At 52.9% G+C, this 14,995-nt stretch overlaps 7 protein-coding genes across 7 annotated transcripts; 3 read left to right on the top strand and 4 right to left on the bottom strand.

Annotated features, from left to right (window-relative positions):
- Nucleotides 1-576: 576 nt before the first annotated feature.
- On the top strand, nt 577-1,524 carry CGCS363_v012806 (uncharacterized protein; the record flags this gene model as incomplete). The annotated part of the gene is made up of 1 exon (XM_036644655.1): nt 577-1,524. The coding sequence occupies one exon, from the start codon at nt 577-579 to the stop codon at nt 1,522-1,524; it is 948 nt and encodes a 315-aa protein (XP_036489425.1).
- Nucleotides 1,525-2,218: 694 nt separating this feature from the next.
- On the bottom strand, nt 2,219-2,647 carry AAED1-0 (Thioredoxin-like protein AAED1; the record flags this gene model as incomplete). Its single annotated transcript, XM_036644654.1, has 3 exons — nt 2,219-2,231; nt 2,282-2,400; nt 2,450-2,647. 3 exons carry the CDS (start codon nt 2,645-2,647, stop codon nt 2,219-2,221), a joined length of 330 nt encoding a protein of 109 aa, XP_036489423.1.
- A 535-nt stretch (nt 2,648-3,182) lies between these two features.
- Nucleotides 3,183-3,728, bottom strand: CGCS363_v012804 (uncharacterized protein; the record flags this gene model as incomplete). The annotated part of the gene is made up of 1 exon (XM_036644653.1): nt 3,183-3,728. The coding sequence occupies one exon, from the start codon at nt 3,726-3,728 to the stop codon at nt 3,183-3,185; it is 546 nt and encodes a 181-aa protein (XP_036489359.1).
- A 1,024-nt stretch (nt 3,729-4,752) lies between these two features.
- Nucleotides 4,753-5,677, bottom strand: CGCS363_v012803 (uncharacterized protein; the record flags this gene model as incomplete). The annotated part of the gene is made up of 3 exons (XM_036644652.1): nt 4,753-5,305; nt 5,388-5,483; nt 5,541-5,677. 3 exons carry the CDS (start codon nt 5,675-5,677, stop codon nt 4,753-4,755), a joined length of 786 nt encoding a protein of 261 aa, XP_036489422.1.
- A 2,713-nt stretch (nt 5,678-8,390) lies between these two features.
- Nucleotides 8,391-9,710, top strand: CGCS363_v012802 (uncharacterized protein; the record flags this gene model as incomplete). Its single annotated transcript, XM_036644651.1, has 1 exon — nt 8,391-9,710. The coding sequence occupies one exon, from the start codon at nt 8,391-8,393 to the stop codon at nt 9,708-9,710; it is 1,320 nt and encodes a 439-aa protein (XP_036489115.1).
- Nucleotides 9,711-10,332: 622 nt separating this feature from the next.
- CGCS363_v012801 (uncharacterized protein) lies at nt 10,333-10,806 on the bottom strand (the record flags this gene model as incomplete). Its single annotated transcript, XM_036644650.1, has 2 exons — nt 10,333-10,383; nt 10,519-10,806. 2 exons carry the CDS (start codon nt 10,804-10,806, stop codon nt 10,333-10,335), a joined length of 339 nt encoding a protein of 112 aa, XP_036489420.1.
- Nucleotides 10,807-13,066: 2,260 nt separating this feature from the next.
- On the top strand, nt 13,067-14,336 carry CGCS363_v012800 (uncharacterized protein; the record flags this gene model as incomplete). The annotated part of the gene is made up of 3 exons (XM_036644649.1): nt 13,067-13,363; nt 13,428-13,520; nt 13,599-14,336. 3 exons carry the CDS (start codon nt 13,067-13,069, stop codon nt 14,334-14,336), a joined length of 1,128 nt encoding a protein of 375 aa, XP_036489421.1.
- Between the last annotated feature and the right edge of the window lie 659 nt (nt 14,337-14,995).

Here is a 14,995-nt window from a genome sequence, read left to right as displayed (position 1 = left end):
CTACTCTTCAATTGGCTCAGGCTTGCAGTGGGCCTTATCATGACCTTTTATCTGTCTCGAGCCCGCTCAAACTCAGACTCTAGACGCTCCTCTAGAAAAGAAGAGCCTGGCTGGTCTTGGGGAAATATCTTGCCTTCCATTTTAGTTGATCTGGGTCTTCCTTCCTTCTCGTTGGTCTGCAGTCCCCTTCCATTTTAGTTGATCTGGGTCTTCCTTCCTTCTCGTTGGTCTGCAGTCCCTCAGACAACACCTCAGCAGCAATCCTCCATTTTCACCTCTCACCTCACCTACAACTTTGGAGGGAGCGCAAAACTCCGGATCGATAAGTACGAACTCTTGCTTTCCAAGAACTGACGACTAACAAGAGTGGTTTCCATCTTCTTTCAACATCAACTCCCATTCCAAACCGAATCTCCTCCTGCGGAAGGTGAACTCCCCAGCTCGAACACCAGCAACTGCTCTCGAAAAGGCTCTGCTCTGATTCAACATTCTCCTCGAAAGCTTGAGCCCTCGATCTCGTGCTTTGCTTTGCCAAATCACCTTCGCAACTCACTACCTCGAGCAAACACGACAAAAATGGCGGTCAACGGTCAAGACTGGCGTTTTGCAACCACTCAAGCTCCTATGCGGCGCCGACCGAGACTTAACAGCTTTGTGTTCCAGAATATTCCCGGCAGAGCCGGCCCCCGGTCGTTGTCTTTCGACATTTTCCTCCTCATCATCGATCAACTGATTCAAGACGCGAAGGACGAAGAGACCCCGGCTTTGTGGTGCTTCAGCTACGACGCCCGCGTTGATACCAGATTCGTCCTCCGCGATTACGCCAGGGAACACGCAGCACCTGAAACGTACGACAGCCACAAGTGCCGCTTCAACAGCATCCACCTTCCCCTCGAGATCAGCCGGGCCACACGCGGCCTCGTCCATCAGCACTTCATCCGCCTTCCCGTGGTCACGGCAGACCTTGCCCAGAACCTCATCGTCGACGCCTGGGTCCTTCCCGAGATTGACAGGTTCAGGCCCCAGTCTACCATGGGCTACGGTTACCCCGACTGCCTGAACAACATCATCTTCACCAACAACCTTCTTCTACCGCCTCCGCAAGCGGTTCTGGTACTCAACTGTATCCGCACGATCCATCTCAACACACCTGGCTTCTTCGCCAGCGACAACCCCAGAGGCGTTGGCAGTCTGCTTACCCTGCCCAACCTCAAGAGCATCATTTGCAACGTCGACTTTGGAGGCGTCGTAGAGGATGATCTGAGCCCGCGCTCCCCCGACATCATTGAGATACCCGCCCTGCTTGATTCTTTAACTCAGTGGCGCGACGATAATGAGCAGGCGTTCATCACGATGTGGCCCGCATTCGAGAAGAAGGGTGTCAAGATGCTGGGCAAGTGCATCTTTGGCGATGAGCAGCCCATCTTGGAGGTTCTCCGGACGCCGTATGGCATTCGGATTCGGTACCTGAACCCGGATCCTCGAGTGCCTGAGTCTTCCGAGTCGCAGAATGGCAAGAACTAGGTGAGTAAATATCTTGGAGAGGTGGTCTGGTTCTAACAGAGCCTTTGTGTTCAAGGATGTAATGCTGCATTTGGATCGGGCTTGAAGGAAAGGGGGCATCGGGACCGAAATTGGCAAGACGTTCGAGCTGGGAGGAATGACTCGGCAAGATGGCCTACGAGCCCTCGTTTGCTCGTTTCAAAATCAGGATGGATCATGAGTATCTCGGGTAGTTACTCAAAGATGTACACCATGCCACTGCCTTCTGGGAAGGGAGATTGAAGTTAGCTTGCTACAATGGAATACAAGTTTCTACACTTGTCACCCTTGGAGATTCAAATCTGTGATGGGAAACCAAAGCTACCCAACACGCCGGTTTATTGACGATACGGTATTGTTGAGAGGGATGGGACCGAGAAGCTATTCGCTCGACCCATCGTCCCCTGGTGTCTGAAAACCCAAAACTGCCAAAAGCTCGTCAACCTCGGTATGGTCTCGATGGTTCCGCATCCGATGACACCATGTCACAACCTTACCAGCCTCACCAGACTCAAAGACGAATTCCCCGCCAACACGCATGGGGTTCCCGGCCAGGAGAAGCTTCGAAAACTGAGTCACGATATTCCAGAGCCCGTTTACAAAGTGCCAGAGCCATCTCTCGGGCGAGTACCTTGTTCTGGCACCCACAGCCGTGGTCTTGGCCATTTCCAGCACATCAAAGAGCCTCCCTGTGGGATCTGTAAAGATTGGAAAACGGCACTTTGTTTTCTCTGCATACTCGTTGATGAGAGCAGGCTCGCCATTGCCGACGATGACAAAAGTGGTGGACACAGGGAGGGTAGAAAGTAGAGCAGGCGTCGCGGTGGAGGAGAGGAGCTCAGTGTACGATTGACATGCCTTTCAACGTCAGTACCCGCCACGAATCAAAGAAAAAGCCGGAGCTCACCCCGCAAAAGAAGTGGCGGATGAAGACCACTACAACCCTTGAGGACGTTTCTTCCCCGTCATAGACCGATCGGAAAAGGTGCGGCTGTCCTTTGTGATCCAGGACTTCGATGTCGGCCGCTTCGGCAAGGATCTGGGTCGAAGGGAGGTCGTCGGTAACTGGGAGGTCCTCCACAGCGTCGAGCTTGCACTCTGCCATTACGAGTTTCGATGTCGATGAAATGTGTTTCGCTCAATTTATGATAGGGAGAGACGAGATATTTGGAGTGGAGAGGAAGATGAGGTCGTACTTAAGAAAGGGAGTCAGCTGACGGGCGTTGACGGCCTCTTTTCATTGGCGACTTCGAATCTTGGCGCGAGCCAAAGTGCATCCTTCAAATGCCAAGACCAGATGGGGAGTGCTTGACTGTCACTTGCCAGAGTCCTTATCTGTTTAGGTCTGGCCTCATTTTCTTGCCCGCCAAGTCCAGTGACCAAGGGGCCTTACCTTTCAAGCACCTACCTTGAGGTAAGCAAGATTGCGTAGATTCAACAACGACGAAAATTGCAGCACGAATGCGTCATACTTAAAGTCAATAGCTGAAGATTGCTCTGGTATTGATGGATCTATACATAGTCGAAGATTAGTGACAGACGAAAATGTTGCCTGCACTTTTCCCCAAGTAAACCCTTCTGTGCTGATTTGTTTTCGTTGATTCATTGCAAAGTTCACCCAAGAAGTGGTGTATCTATGTCTACATCCAACCCTCATGTCTAGATCTGCGACTCTCAAGTCTGCGCCTCAGACTCTCAGCCTCAGCCCTTTCGAGATCCATAATCTCCCAGTCGAATTGCGCCTTGAGGATATCCAGGCGCTCGTCGATCGTTCTGCATGTGGACCGGATATTCGCCAAGACCTGACGACGAGAGACGCGGTTGCCTTGACGCAGCTGCTCCTGACACCAGTTGTGCATATTTCGCTCGATGGCGGTGCTAACACCATGCGTTGCGTCGAGGTATCTTTTGTAGAGGTTGTATCTTTCTGGTGTCAGAGGTTGGTATTGGAAGTAGAATTCAATCGTCCTCATATGGGGTGTGACGGTGGGTATCCAGGCCTCTCGGAATTGCTTAAAGTACACCCGGGGGCACAGGCTGTAGGTCTTGTCGTCTGCGGCATTCGTCTTGGGGGTTGCACTGCTGTGGGTGTCCGCATCGCCGCTCGCGTTCGTGTTGGCATTGGTATGTGTACTGCTATCAACACAGCCGTTCGTGTGGTGAGCGGAGTTGCCGACGTGGTCCATGTTGGATGGAAAGGTTTTGGTGAATGGATAGCAATTCATTTCGCTTTGGGTTGGCGATGCCGAGGTATGATGAGAAGGAAAAGCACTAGAATGGATGGAGATGGGAGAAATAAATTATTCTCATGTCCTTCTTTCCATGTTTCAAGTAGACCGAGAGATGAAAATATTGAAACTTTGTTGAAATTTGATTCACAGCTGAACCGTTCAGGTGCCCAGGCAACTAACTACCTTGACGGGCGTCGGGCAAGGTCTTCATTCCAGGTAGGCACGATCGTGCTCTCCAGGTCCGTGAACCCGACTGGTACCACTCAATCTCCACTCACTGGAGAGCACGAAGAGAATTGCGTCAAGACCCAAGAGTTTGGTACGCGAAGAAATACCTGCCGTTTTGGCGCCGGCGCCACAGAGGTCATTCGGTGAGCAGTGCTAGAAACGCCTTTTGTGTCGGTGGTTCATTGCCCACTGGTTCCCATGACTATTACTTGACAGACGGCGTGCGACACGATCACTTCAAGCAGCGCAGCAGGGGCACGCAGGTACTCGGACAGTTATTGATCTTTTGACGTATGAAGCCTCAGAGTCTGCATGTTTACAAAACGTTAGGTGGCTGTGGGCAGTCTTAGCCGTTGACTGAAGACAGATGCCGCATCGACAGAGAGCAACAGTGACAGCAGGGCCTAGAAAGTTTCAAGTAGGGGGCAAGTTGGAGATAGATTCCCCGTCAATTCTATCACGATAGCAAAGTAGATTCTCCCTGAAACGTTCAGCCTGTGAGAAACGGACCAACAACATGACCAACTTGCCCACGGATCGCCAAGCCGATATCTTATAATCCATAACGTAGCCATGCGCCCAAGACCCCAACTGTTGCAAAGAAAACACCAAATCATCCATAAAGCCAGACAGTGCCGTACCAACATTCGCATGTTTGATTCCAGACAAGAATCGTAGGGGAAAATTCCGACCGCTCAAAAGCGACAAGCTTCTTGCGCCCTCAGCTAACATGTAGCTCCGTAGATGGCTCTCAGAGACAGGCCTCGCACCTTCTATACGTGACCCTTCCGCCAGATGGAGGAGGAAGCGCCCGACGAAGCGCCCGATGTCCGGCAAAGTATGAGTACGACCAAGTCTTGGATTTTCCCAGAGTCTTGGGCGAGACATCGGTGTTGCTCGACAGGCTTATGGTCTTGGTCAAGCGTGGGATTCTGCTTGGAGAGGCAGACTTGTCCTTGGTCGCGGCCTGCTCGGTGTGTGTGACGTCGTTGTCTGCGTAAAACGGTTGAGCGTTGCCCAACTCGCATTCCTCCAGAAAGAAGATGGGGATCGAACGTCTAGTGCCGGTGCTCTTTGCACCTTCGGTAGCACCACGCAGCTCGGAGTACTCATGGTTGGGATCGGGGGCTGGCGACGGTGTATTGACACACTTTGTGGCATGCCAAAGGCCAGAGTGAATAGATAAGTTGTCAAGGTCGGTCTCCATCTCCATGATCCAGGTATCATCTTCATTCTTACACCGGTGGATGCCGTCGCTCCACGAGGTGACTCCGCAGGTCTCACGGGTTGTCCAAAATTCATTGCTGATGGGCAGTTAGTTGCTAGGCACTTGACAGACACGGGTTCCGTAATGGGCAAAAGAGTGGATGCAAGGAAACAACTCACTTCTTCTCAATCTCAGGCTCGGCATCAATCTCCCCGCAGCTGTCGCCGTCAACGAAGTTGCTGTCCATGCCGCTGTCCTGGCAAATCTTCTCGGCACTGGCGGGACTCATGGTCAGTACACCAGCTCAAGGCGAATTATTCTAGGGGACGTACTCATTGCTCTGAGCATCGACGATATCCCAGTCCATAGCAGTGTCAGGTCGGTCGAAGAAGACAAAGTCATCTTTCTGCTCCGCATCAACGCAAGAGGTGCGGCTGAGGTCGACGAGATGGGGGGAGTTGTTCGACATGGCGGCGGTCGTGACTTGTGAGTCAAGAGAAAGTGGTAGATAGTGAAGTGAGATTGAGGGAATGGGAATAGAAAGTTGATCGAGAGTTGGACAGGTCGAGAAGATTGAGTTGCGGGATGGTGATGGAAAGAGAAGGAGCCGTCGACGGCACCTGCTGTTTAAAAAGGTCTGCACTGTTTGGGGCGGAGAAAGCACTGTGAGGGTGGTCGCAAAGGTCACCACAAACACAGTGTTAAGCTCCCAACTCAGCCAAAGAAGGACCTCGCAGCCGGACTCCCAAGTCCGCATCACTTGACGGTACACGACCATCTTGGTAAATTATTAACACAAGGTCATATTTTCGCAGGGTAAGTGGCAATAGGTCCCAAACCCAAAGCTAACCTTCTGCCAATGACAAGTTCATTACGGAAGGGTTGATTTGATTCCCATGACCAAAGTAAGCGTTGATTCTCGCCTGCCCACGCCAAAGGAGTGAGCATGAAAGCCATTTCTGCATACGGTAGTATTAAGGCTTCCCAAAGTAATCCTGCAATCTTAATTTGCCTGTGCGCAGCGTTATTCGCCGGACCATTAGATTCCAGTCTCCTGGGAATGCCAACTGGTCACCTTTGTTCCACAGGAAGCGTGCGACGTCAAGGGCAGAAGCAAGTGGTAGGCAGAGATCAAGTCTCTTTCATTCATATGTGCTGAGCGGAAACATGTGGTTTGCGATAACACATCAGTGCATTCTTTGATAGAAACAATCCATTGTGTCAACCCTGTCTTAGCATTTCGCTGGGTTGCCCTCCATCCGAGGGAAATCATAAATTGCAGTCGACCATGTTACCATGATAAATCTCAGAGTACCCAGCACTCACTGCAGTCATCATCATCATAGTCATCATCTTCAAAATCATTAAGACTCAACTTCCTGATTCATTCGCGCCCTCTCCTAACTCCCAGACTACCGTGTAGCAGGCCTACTTTACCCAGCGGAGCCATTGTTGGAATCATCCAGCCCCAGTTGTCAGAGCATTGCATAAGAAGTAAATCGCTATCCACACACTCTATCTCACCAAAAGCAACAAAAATGCCTAATAATGGCGTCCTTCGAAGATCATCCCGGATATTCAACCGTCAGCGCCTTCAACTAAACAACACTGCCGGCAGAGTGGGCCCCCGAGACATGCCCATGGAGATCGTGATTCTCATCGTCCATGCCATAATTGATATAGTCGAAGAAGAAGCGGTGCCAATTAGATGGCCTGTCGAGTATGACAGGAGAAACTTCGCAACCACCGGCCAAGCGCCGCTAAGCACTTTCAGCAATCTTGTTTTGCCTCATTTGGGGGACGTCAGACGGCGAATGTTGATGATCCACGGACCTCTCCAAGCCTGTAAACTTTTCAATAGGATTGTTCAGAGAAGATTTGGGCGCCTTTCATTCATTGGCGGTTGGAGACGAGAGTCAGTCGCACTGGTGCTTCCAACGGTCGACACTTTTAGTCCGGGATGGTCTATATTTACCCCGGCACCTTTTCCATCGGTCGACCCATCGACACCACTGATCCAGCCAGGTGAGCTCCTAACAACTGTCCATCATCTTGAGATGGACGTTTCGTGCTTTTCAAGGGCTCTTGCCCGCGGAACCGCCAGCAACCAGCCCTTGTCTACTTTTAGCAGTTTCCAAGACATTACTTTGGTGGTGGAAAGGTTCGACCTGCCCTTGCTACTCCAGAATGCGCAGCCAGCTCCTGACGGCACCTTTTCAATGACTGGCCCTGGCATACCGAAATTGAGCATGATCGAGGCAGATCTTGGTCACCGCTTCGTAGAATACTGGCAGCCTTTTTCAAGCCGAGGAGTCCGTCTTTTTGTTCTCATGTTCAGGGAAAGTCGGCCAACCTTGGAAGCTTTTGTTACACCAAGCGGTTTTAGGCTGCGGCGTGTGTAATGATGAAGGCAAGACCTCCTTGTTTTCGTTAGAAATCCTTTTCTGTAGTTTCTAGTGTCGTCATTTTGCAGTGGAAATCTAACAGTCATGCTGCTGTTCGTGAAGTGTTATCTAGTGTAAATAAATTATTCTCCTCAGAAAATATCGTCACCTAAGAAACTGTCTTCTTTTGGGAATGGACCATGTCATCAGTTCTTTGATCTAGATTTCTTGCTGATGTTCTTTCCTCTGCTAATCTTCAAGCAACTTGGGGTTGCGGCAAGTACCTGCCATTCTGTAAAAACTTCGTCCTAACAAAACTGGAGTCCTGGAGTCCTGGCCCTTTTTCTGGCAGCCGCTATCAACCCGTCGCAGTTGCCTAACGTAGGTAGCTATCCAGCATCAAATCTCACCCGCAGATAACCTTTGTCGCAACTCTTCCGAGACTCCAACGGCGGCGCTGAATCGAAACTTCCCACCTGCCTCACCAGATCGCGTTCTCCGTCAACACAATCGGCTAGTGTTCCTTGCTCTCTTTCCATTTGCATTTCGGTTTCCCGAACTTTACCTTTCGCTGCTCATTTGGCAGCACTTCGTGAACTTGGGAGCAACCAAAGCAACTTCTTCGACGGACTCGGTAAGCTACCTTCACTCGGCCTTCTTCGCTCTCCTCTCGTCATTCTTGGAACTGACTCTCTAGTCGTCAGGCCAATTTACCGCTTCAACATGCAGCTGCCCGGAGAGAGAAAGTCAAGATACCGCCGCGCTTACCTCGAGGAGGCGTGGGGGTCATTTGACGCAATGTTCCCCAGCAAGTACCGATCGGGATCTTCCAAGAGAAAATTCGACACCATCCACCGTCGGTGGATACACTCTTTTTACCAGATCACGAAACATGCCGAGGACAGCGGCATCCAGCTTACGACCCTGTGGGCCGACGGAGGTTGGCTTTTCGAAGCCGTCTTGAAGAGAGAGCCTGCAAGGCTCACTCACAGCATCTTGAGAAAAGTCAATCGCAGCCTTGGAATCTCCGACGAGTACAATAGTACTCGCAAACAGTCGGATTCATCCCGCGTCGACGCCGTCGTCGACCTTCAAGACGGTTCGAGTCAAGTCTCGGCCAGCGAAGTTGATCACAGCACCAGCTTTGTCGCCGAAGAGCAGATCAAATCGGAATCCGAGTCCGAGTCCGAATCTGGGTGCTACTCCGACTCAACCTATGACGAGAGGGCCCATCTCACTCTGAGAGTCACCAGATCCAGCTCTCGTCCCAAGACTCCTCTCTCTTACAGCGACCTGTCGCGACCTGTCACGTCCGCAACGAAGGTCAAGGCCGAATCAATCGATTCGCCGACCGCGGTGACCAGACACTCCATGTCACCGTCACCCATGCTGCCGCAGACTCTCGAGTCCATGAGCCGTTTCATGAGCCCCTCGCCAGGCGGTTCGGAAATCCAAATCGACACATCCCAGCACAACTCAGCGAAGCGACGGTTTGATCAAGTTGAAGCCTCGTCAGAGAACCAGTCGCCGGAATCACTGCCTAGACGACGCCCAAGACGGGCAAGGCTTACTACAAGTGAATCAGACCAGGAAAGCACTGCACCGACGCATTGGGACCAACCAAGCACGAGCGTCAAGACTATGTCCACTAGGAAGGCGTTTGAAGAGGCATTCACTCGGTGGTCCACCTTTGCGACCACTGAGAAGAAGCAGAATACCGGAGACAAGATGAGAGACCTGGGAGATTGCGAGGAGGAACTTCGCTGTTTGGAAGAGAGACTAGCACTTGCTCAAAAACAGCACGACAAGACTCACCAACATATTGAGGCCATCGACAAGCTCATAGCAGCTGCAGTGCCTGTCCAAGACGAAGCAGACGGGATCGACATTGACAGATCGAGTGGCGGCGCTTGGGCATCGCTGCTTGCTACGGCAGAGCGCACACGAGAGGTCTTGGAGAGAGAAGCACAGGAGCAGGTTGAGGCACTGTCTACCGCCGTTGAGGCTACGAGAGCAGATGTGGCACGTTTGACGGACGAAGCTGAAATGCAGCGGCTGGTGGGAGCGGTGGCAAAGGGAATGGAGGACCTCTCGGGCTTGGTTGAGAAGAGACGCTGAGGTGCTCGAGAATTGGAAACGGAATTGAGGATGGACTTGCTAGCTTGCGACAATTTGTACTCGGGCTCTTTGGGCAATGAGTGAGAGCCCTTGGAGAGTTCCACGCCTGTTGGAGAATCGTACTGAGCGGACGTTAGACGAACAAGATTTCTAGATTGCTTCAAGACACGATTGTCTGCATTCTCGGCCCGCCGCAAATTCTTCAAGTCAGAGATTGATGACTTTACAAGATATCAGAAGAGATGTGCAAGCTCATGACAGAGCGGTGAAAGGACCCAATAACGTGGTACGTGCCGCCCTGCCTGCAGTTCGAGGTCGATGCATGGCAGAGCACTACCTTCCGTCGCGATTCCATCTACACAGAGGGCCTTCCTCTATTTGCTGGCGGTATCACAGGCGCAACGAGGCAGGAGCGGGGATGAGAGGACACCTGACGCATCCCTGCTCGTTGCACTGTTCTGTTCTCCAACCCTCGTCTCCCATTATGACCGACTACCACAGCACGCCGCCATCCAGTCCTTGAGACGAAACAGAGTATTTCTGTCGGTCGCAGAGGCAGATAGATGTTGATGCATTCGTTTCTGGGTATTGCTCGCCTAGTTGGAGATTTGTGTACACTGTATTAAAGCCACGTCTTGGTGGTCTGATGCCTCGCCTCCTTCTTCGTTCGAAACTGCCACACGACCATGGTCAGCTCTCAACCTCTCATGATAGTCTTTAGGTATGGTACCTACTCGTGCGCCGACTAGACCCTGGCCTCCCATTCCGGACTCGACTGCCAACAGTGAGGACATAACCTCGTACCCACCTCTACGCCGCAAAATGTCCTCACGAGTCTCAGGATCTGGTTGCGCTCGGCGTGTCTCTCGGTCATCTTCTCCTCCATTCCAGGGACGGTGTCGAGCACGAGGTGGATAAGCTTCTCGATCCAGTAGTCTGGGTGGCCCGGGGTGGGCGTGGTGTAGGGCTGTGTCTGGCGCGAGCGCAGGGTGCAGCTGGGACAGGGCGGTTCAATGGAGACGGCGGCGGCGGCGGCATCTTTGGCGGAGCGCGCGGGGTGGTGCGGGATGGTGAGCATGGGTGCTGACGAGGACATCTAGGTCGTGCGCGGCGGTAATGCAGTTTGGCGGCTCGTGGTCATGCTGACGGGAGGACCTTTTATGGTGAAAAGTAATTACCGGTCGCATGCGACGGCGACGAGGACGAGGAGGAAAGCTTGGCGGTGCCCGATAGCGACGGTGTTGTCTCCCCCAGAGAAGACGGATGCCGCATCCTCGAGCTCGGAAGAGAGGGTGAGAAAGGAAGAAAGGAAGAAGGGGAGAAATTGGCAGAGCCCTCGATTCACAAGGAAGAGAAAAGGAAAGGGCAGAAAAAAAAAAAAAGAAGGACGGTCGACGGGCAGAAGCGAATGAGACATTGCTAAACATGTAGCGATACGTTTTTGCGAATGACCATCTGCGTCGGGGGGGCCTCGGCGAGCCAGTAACGAGCATCGGGGGAGGATTGGCGTGCAGGGGGTGGAGGGGATGGGGACCTCATCCGCTCGCCTGGTGACCGATGTGCAGGATGACCGCCGATTCGAGGTCCGGGCCGGTCCCGCGGTCAACAGCCCTCCCTGTCATATTTCCGCAGATGGAAATGGGATGACTGGGATGACTGGGAAGAGATGGCTTGACGAGCTTCAATCAAGGGACAAGGGGGACACGGGGGGGAACTTGAACTGGGTGCGGGGTCAGCAGCAAGATTGACTCCGCCGCGGGATGGAATGTAACGGAGGCAACGCATATACTACATACATCTACCTACATCAGTTGTGGTTGCCTCCTCCAAAGTGCCCCGAGGCGTTATCTCTTGCGCCTTTCCTCCTCGTGGCGTGGCTGTTTCTTCGTGGTGGGTGGGTGGGTGGTGCTGGTTGTGGTGATGGTGTGGTGGTGATTGATGATGGTGGCTCAACTTGCTTTTGGAGGCCCGGGGGGAGGCCGTGGCGGTGGATGCCCATCCCATCCCATCCCATCCCGCGCATCATTCGTCGGAAAGCGTCGTTTCTTTTTGCTGCTCAGCTGTGCTTGGGGTGTTTCGGTAAGTAGATGAATGTGCTGGGGCTTTTCCTGTGTGGCGTCCAATCACGGCTGCAGCGCATTTGTTGGGCAGGGAGTGAGACTTGCTGTAGTCATTCTGTTTGCTCCCAAACACCTAAACAGCAGAGGAACATCGCTGGCGGCGACGGGAAGACGTTGCTGGAACATGCAACTAGTCGCTAGGCCTTCCATCCTACAAGAGCCTGTTAGCGAACCCCTCATCGGGTGCTCCGGCTGATTTAGCGCTGTGCCCACTTGATGTCTCCCCCATGCATATTGAGCAGGAATCATCATAAACCCCGTCTGGCGGTGACTGAGCCGCTGCCGCCCCCCCAAAATACCCGACCTACGTTACGGTAGAGGGGTGCGGAAGAGCGGGACAACATCCGAGACACCAATGGCTGGGATCGCCGATGCTTTCTCACTCACATTGCAGACACCCTGACCTGACACCCATCAGCCAGCCACACGGTTCAAACGTCTCAATCTCAGGCCACAGATCCCCGTGGGCGGTCGGCTTTTTGGCGTGGCCTTTCCCTTCTCATCCTCACAAAGCCGGGACATCGGCGGCCGTCGATCACTTGCGGCTTTGCGACCGGCCCCACTCCTCCGACGAAAAAGCCCGGCCTGCGGCGGGCCACCCGGCCGCTGACGGAATAAGGTCATGTTTTCGCATTAACATGTATCTGCTGTCGCTTCCCCCGCCGTTACAGCTGATTCTCTCCTGAAGACTACTGTCTATGGTTCGTGTTGGAGAATGCCTTTCTCAAAAAGCCTTGCCCCCTTGCGGTCTTACTCGCAAACAAGCCCCACCTTCAAACGGACGCAGGTTCGGATGCCCCGTTCAGTCCAAGCTGAAGATGTAGATTCCCGGAACACTTTGGATGGCAACTGCAAAGAGATCCTGTTGGTTTAGTCGGAATCCATTGATCCACGCAGGTGTTTCTCAGTAGCCTCAAGCCAGGCGCCAACGCGAAACGCGTCTCTTTGAGTAACTCAGACAAGCTATCTTCTTCAATAGTGAAGCGCCAGGTTATGGGATGAAGTCATTTATGATCACCACGCAGCCGAGAAGATACATCACCCTTCAAATATCCGGCTGTTCTTCTTCAACCTCATGATGTCCGGCACTTCAGAAGCTGGCCTTTTCTCTCCGCAATCACCCTCCATCCTTTCCCGGTAGAGCGAACACCTCAATCCGATTCCATGAGCATCTCCCACGGACCATTCCGCTGGCTCTTCTCAGTCAGCCAATCACTCTTGAGACGGGTCCCCACAATGCAAACGCCGTCCAACACCGCTGCCGAGAAGGCTGAATGCACCGAAAGAATCTTAAAGACGTGGAACATCTCCAGCTTGGACGACGTCGTCGGCAGCTCTCTCTCGCCCTCGCTGTGGAGTTTGAGCCTGCTCAAAAGTCTTGACCTGCTTTGCGCGCATAATCTCAGCCATACCAACGTCCGTGGTCTGCTCAGGGCCGAGATCACGCACCGAGTCGGCAATACTCCGTCAAACGGTTTCCTGCACCGCCCATTCCTTTCCGCGATGGACGTTGACAACGTTCGAAAGACACAGGTATATCCCTTCTCAACCCCAAGTATCAACCAGGGTCTTTCTTGCTGATTGCTTTGTGGCTTAGGGCGGTCGAGATACTGACAGTTGCAAACCTGCGCGGAAAATGTTGCAAGCCCGCGCCCCTGCATTGCCGTCTCCTCGCACTCCGTCGCCCAAGGTATGTTGACATTCACCCACATGGTGTCATCAGTACAGTGTACTCTGACGGAAACGACAGCTGACTAGTTGCCACCAGTCTCAGGCAGACACGAGCCCTTCTCCCGGTATCACCGATCATCGTCCGGCCAGGTTTCCTGCGCTAGTGACCCCGAACTCTGTATCACCCGCATCGTTCCCTAGAGGCTCTGGCAGACATGACCCTAGCACTTCCGCATGCTCCCCTTCGAACGAAACGACAGCTGCAGACGGCTTCAAGCGCAAGAGAGACGCCATGATGGCATGCCTAGACGAGGAGCTGGAGAGCCAGAGAAAGCGTGTTCGTCTGGAGGTTGATATTGCGTCGGCCACTGTTAAGAAGACTCGGTTCGAGCAGCAGATGGCTGAGAAACACGAGCGGGAGGCCGCCCATGCTCTTGCTAGTTTGCCGACCGAGTCCGAAAAGCTCACAGAGCTCGAGGGCTTTCGAGCCTTTCAGAACGACATCTTCAAGATTCGCAAGAAATATGCTGTTTTCCTCGGCAACAGCAAGGCTGCTGCGTCGACGGCGATTGCCCCTGATGGACACAGACAGGTCGTGCAGGAGTCTTGCCGCACCATCTTCGAGCTCCTGAACCACCGCATTGAGGCCGAGGCCGTGGCCATGGAGACAGAGGCTGGAAAGGCCAAGAAGGCACAGAGAGTTGCACAGGAGGAGATGGACCACCACAGAGTCGTTGCCAACGGCAAGAAAACCGAGCTTGAGGCGGCTGAGAAAGCGTATGCTGATCTGCTTGCCGAGAACGAGGCTTTCGATGCGTTCAAAACTTCTTTGTGACGAGCTGCTCGGGTTGATGAGTGTTTTTGCATTGGGGTGCGGATTGATAGTAGAGCTGAGTACTTAGAATGTCATTTATTGAGGAGAAGTTGCCTTCAAGCAACGCGAATGTGACTTTTACTTCCACGCAACACCCTGAACGGTTTTGGAGCCAAGTGTGAATTCCCAATCGCTGGCCGTGTCATGCATGCAACTTGAATCATTCCGCAATCATGTCCGAAGATGCCTTTGTCGAAAATCCACAGCCACAAGTCAAGCCACGGGCCACCAACTCCATACAATAAACCAGTTTTGAAAACTTGGCGATTCCAATGTGTACCCGACTGCCATACCTGCGGGTAATGGTGCAACCTCCATAAGTGCCGATGACCATGTGAGTGAGATCCCCCTGATCAAGATCGCGGGGAAATGCCTCGGCCAGGTGCAGTCACTCAGCCCCCCTTCCCTTGTAGGTGTGTACCACAACTGATGTCAAAAGGGCATACACTTGTCTCGCGGCAAAGGCCATGGAGACAACATCAGCTGAAACTTGAAAATCTAGTTGTCAGCGTCATTCCGCGTGTCTGTGGCCGTTTGGCGTGGTCATCCTTGCTAGTCTTGTTGTCGCTTCCGCTAGAAGGGAAAGGGGAGTCAGCGCGATGGCGAGGGAAAACAAAATC

This window comes from Colletotrichum siamense (genome assembly GCF_013390195.1).
Source record: "Colletotrichum siamense strain Cg363 chromosome Unknown KSG_Cg363_contig09, whole genome shotgun sequence".
In the NCBI taxonomy this organism is placed as follows: domain Eukaryota; kingdom Fungi; phylum Ascomycota; class Sordariomycetes; order Glomerellales; family Glomerellaceae; genus Colletotrichum; species Colletotrichum siamense.
Note: the sequence above shows the minus strand (reverse complement) of the source record. Positions and strands in the feature narration are given on the sequence as shown.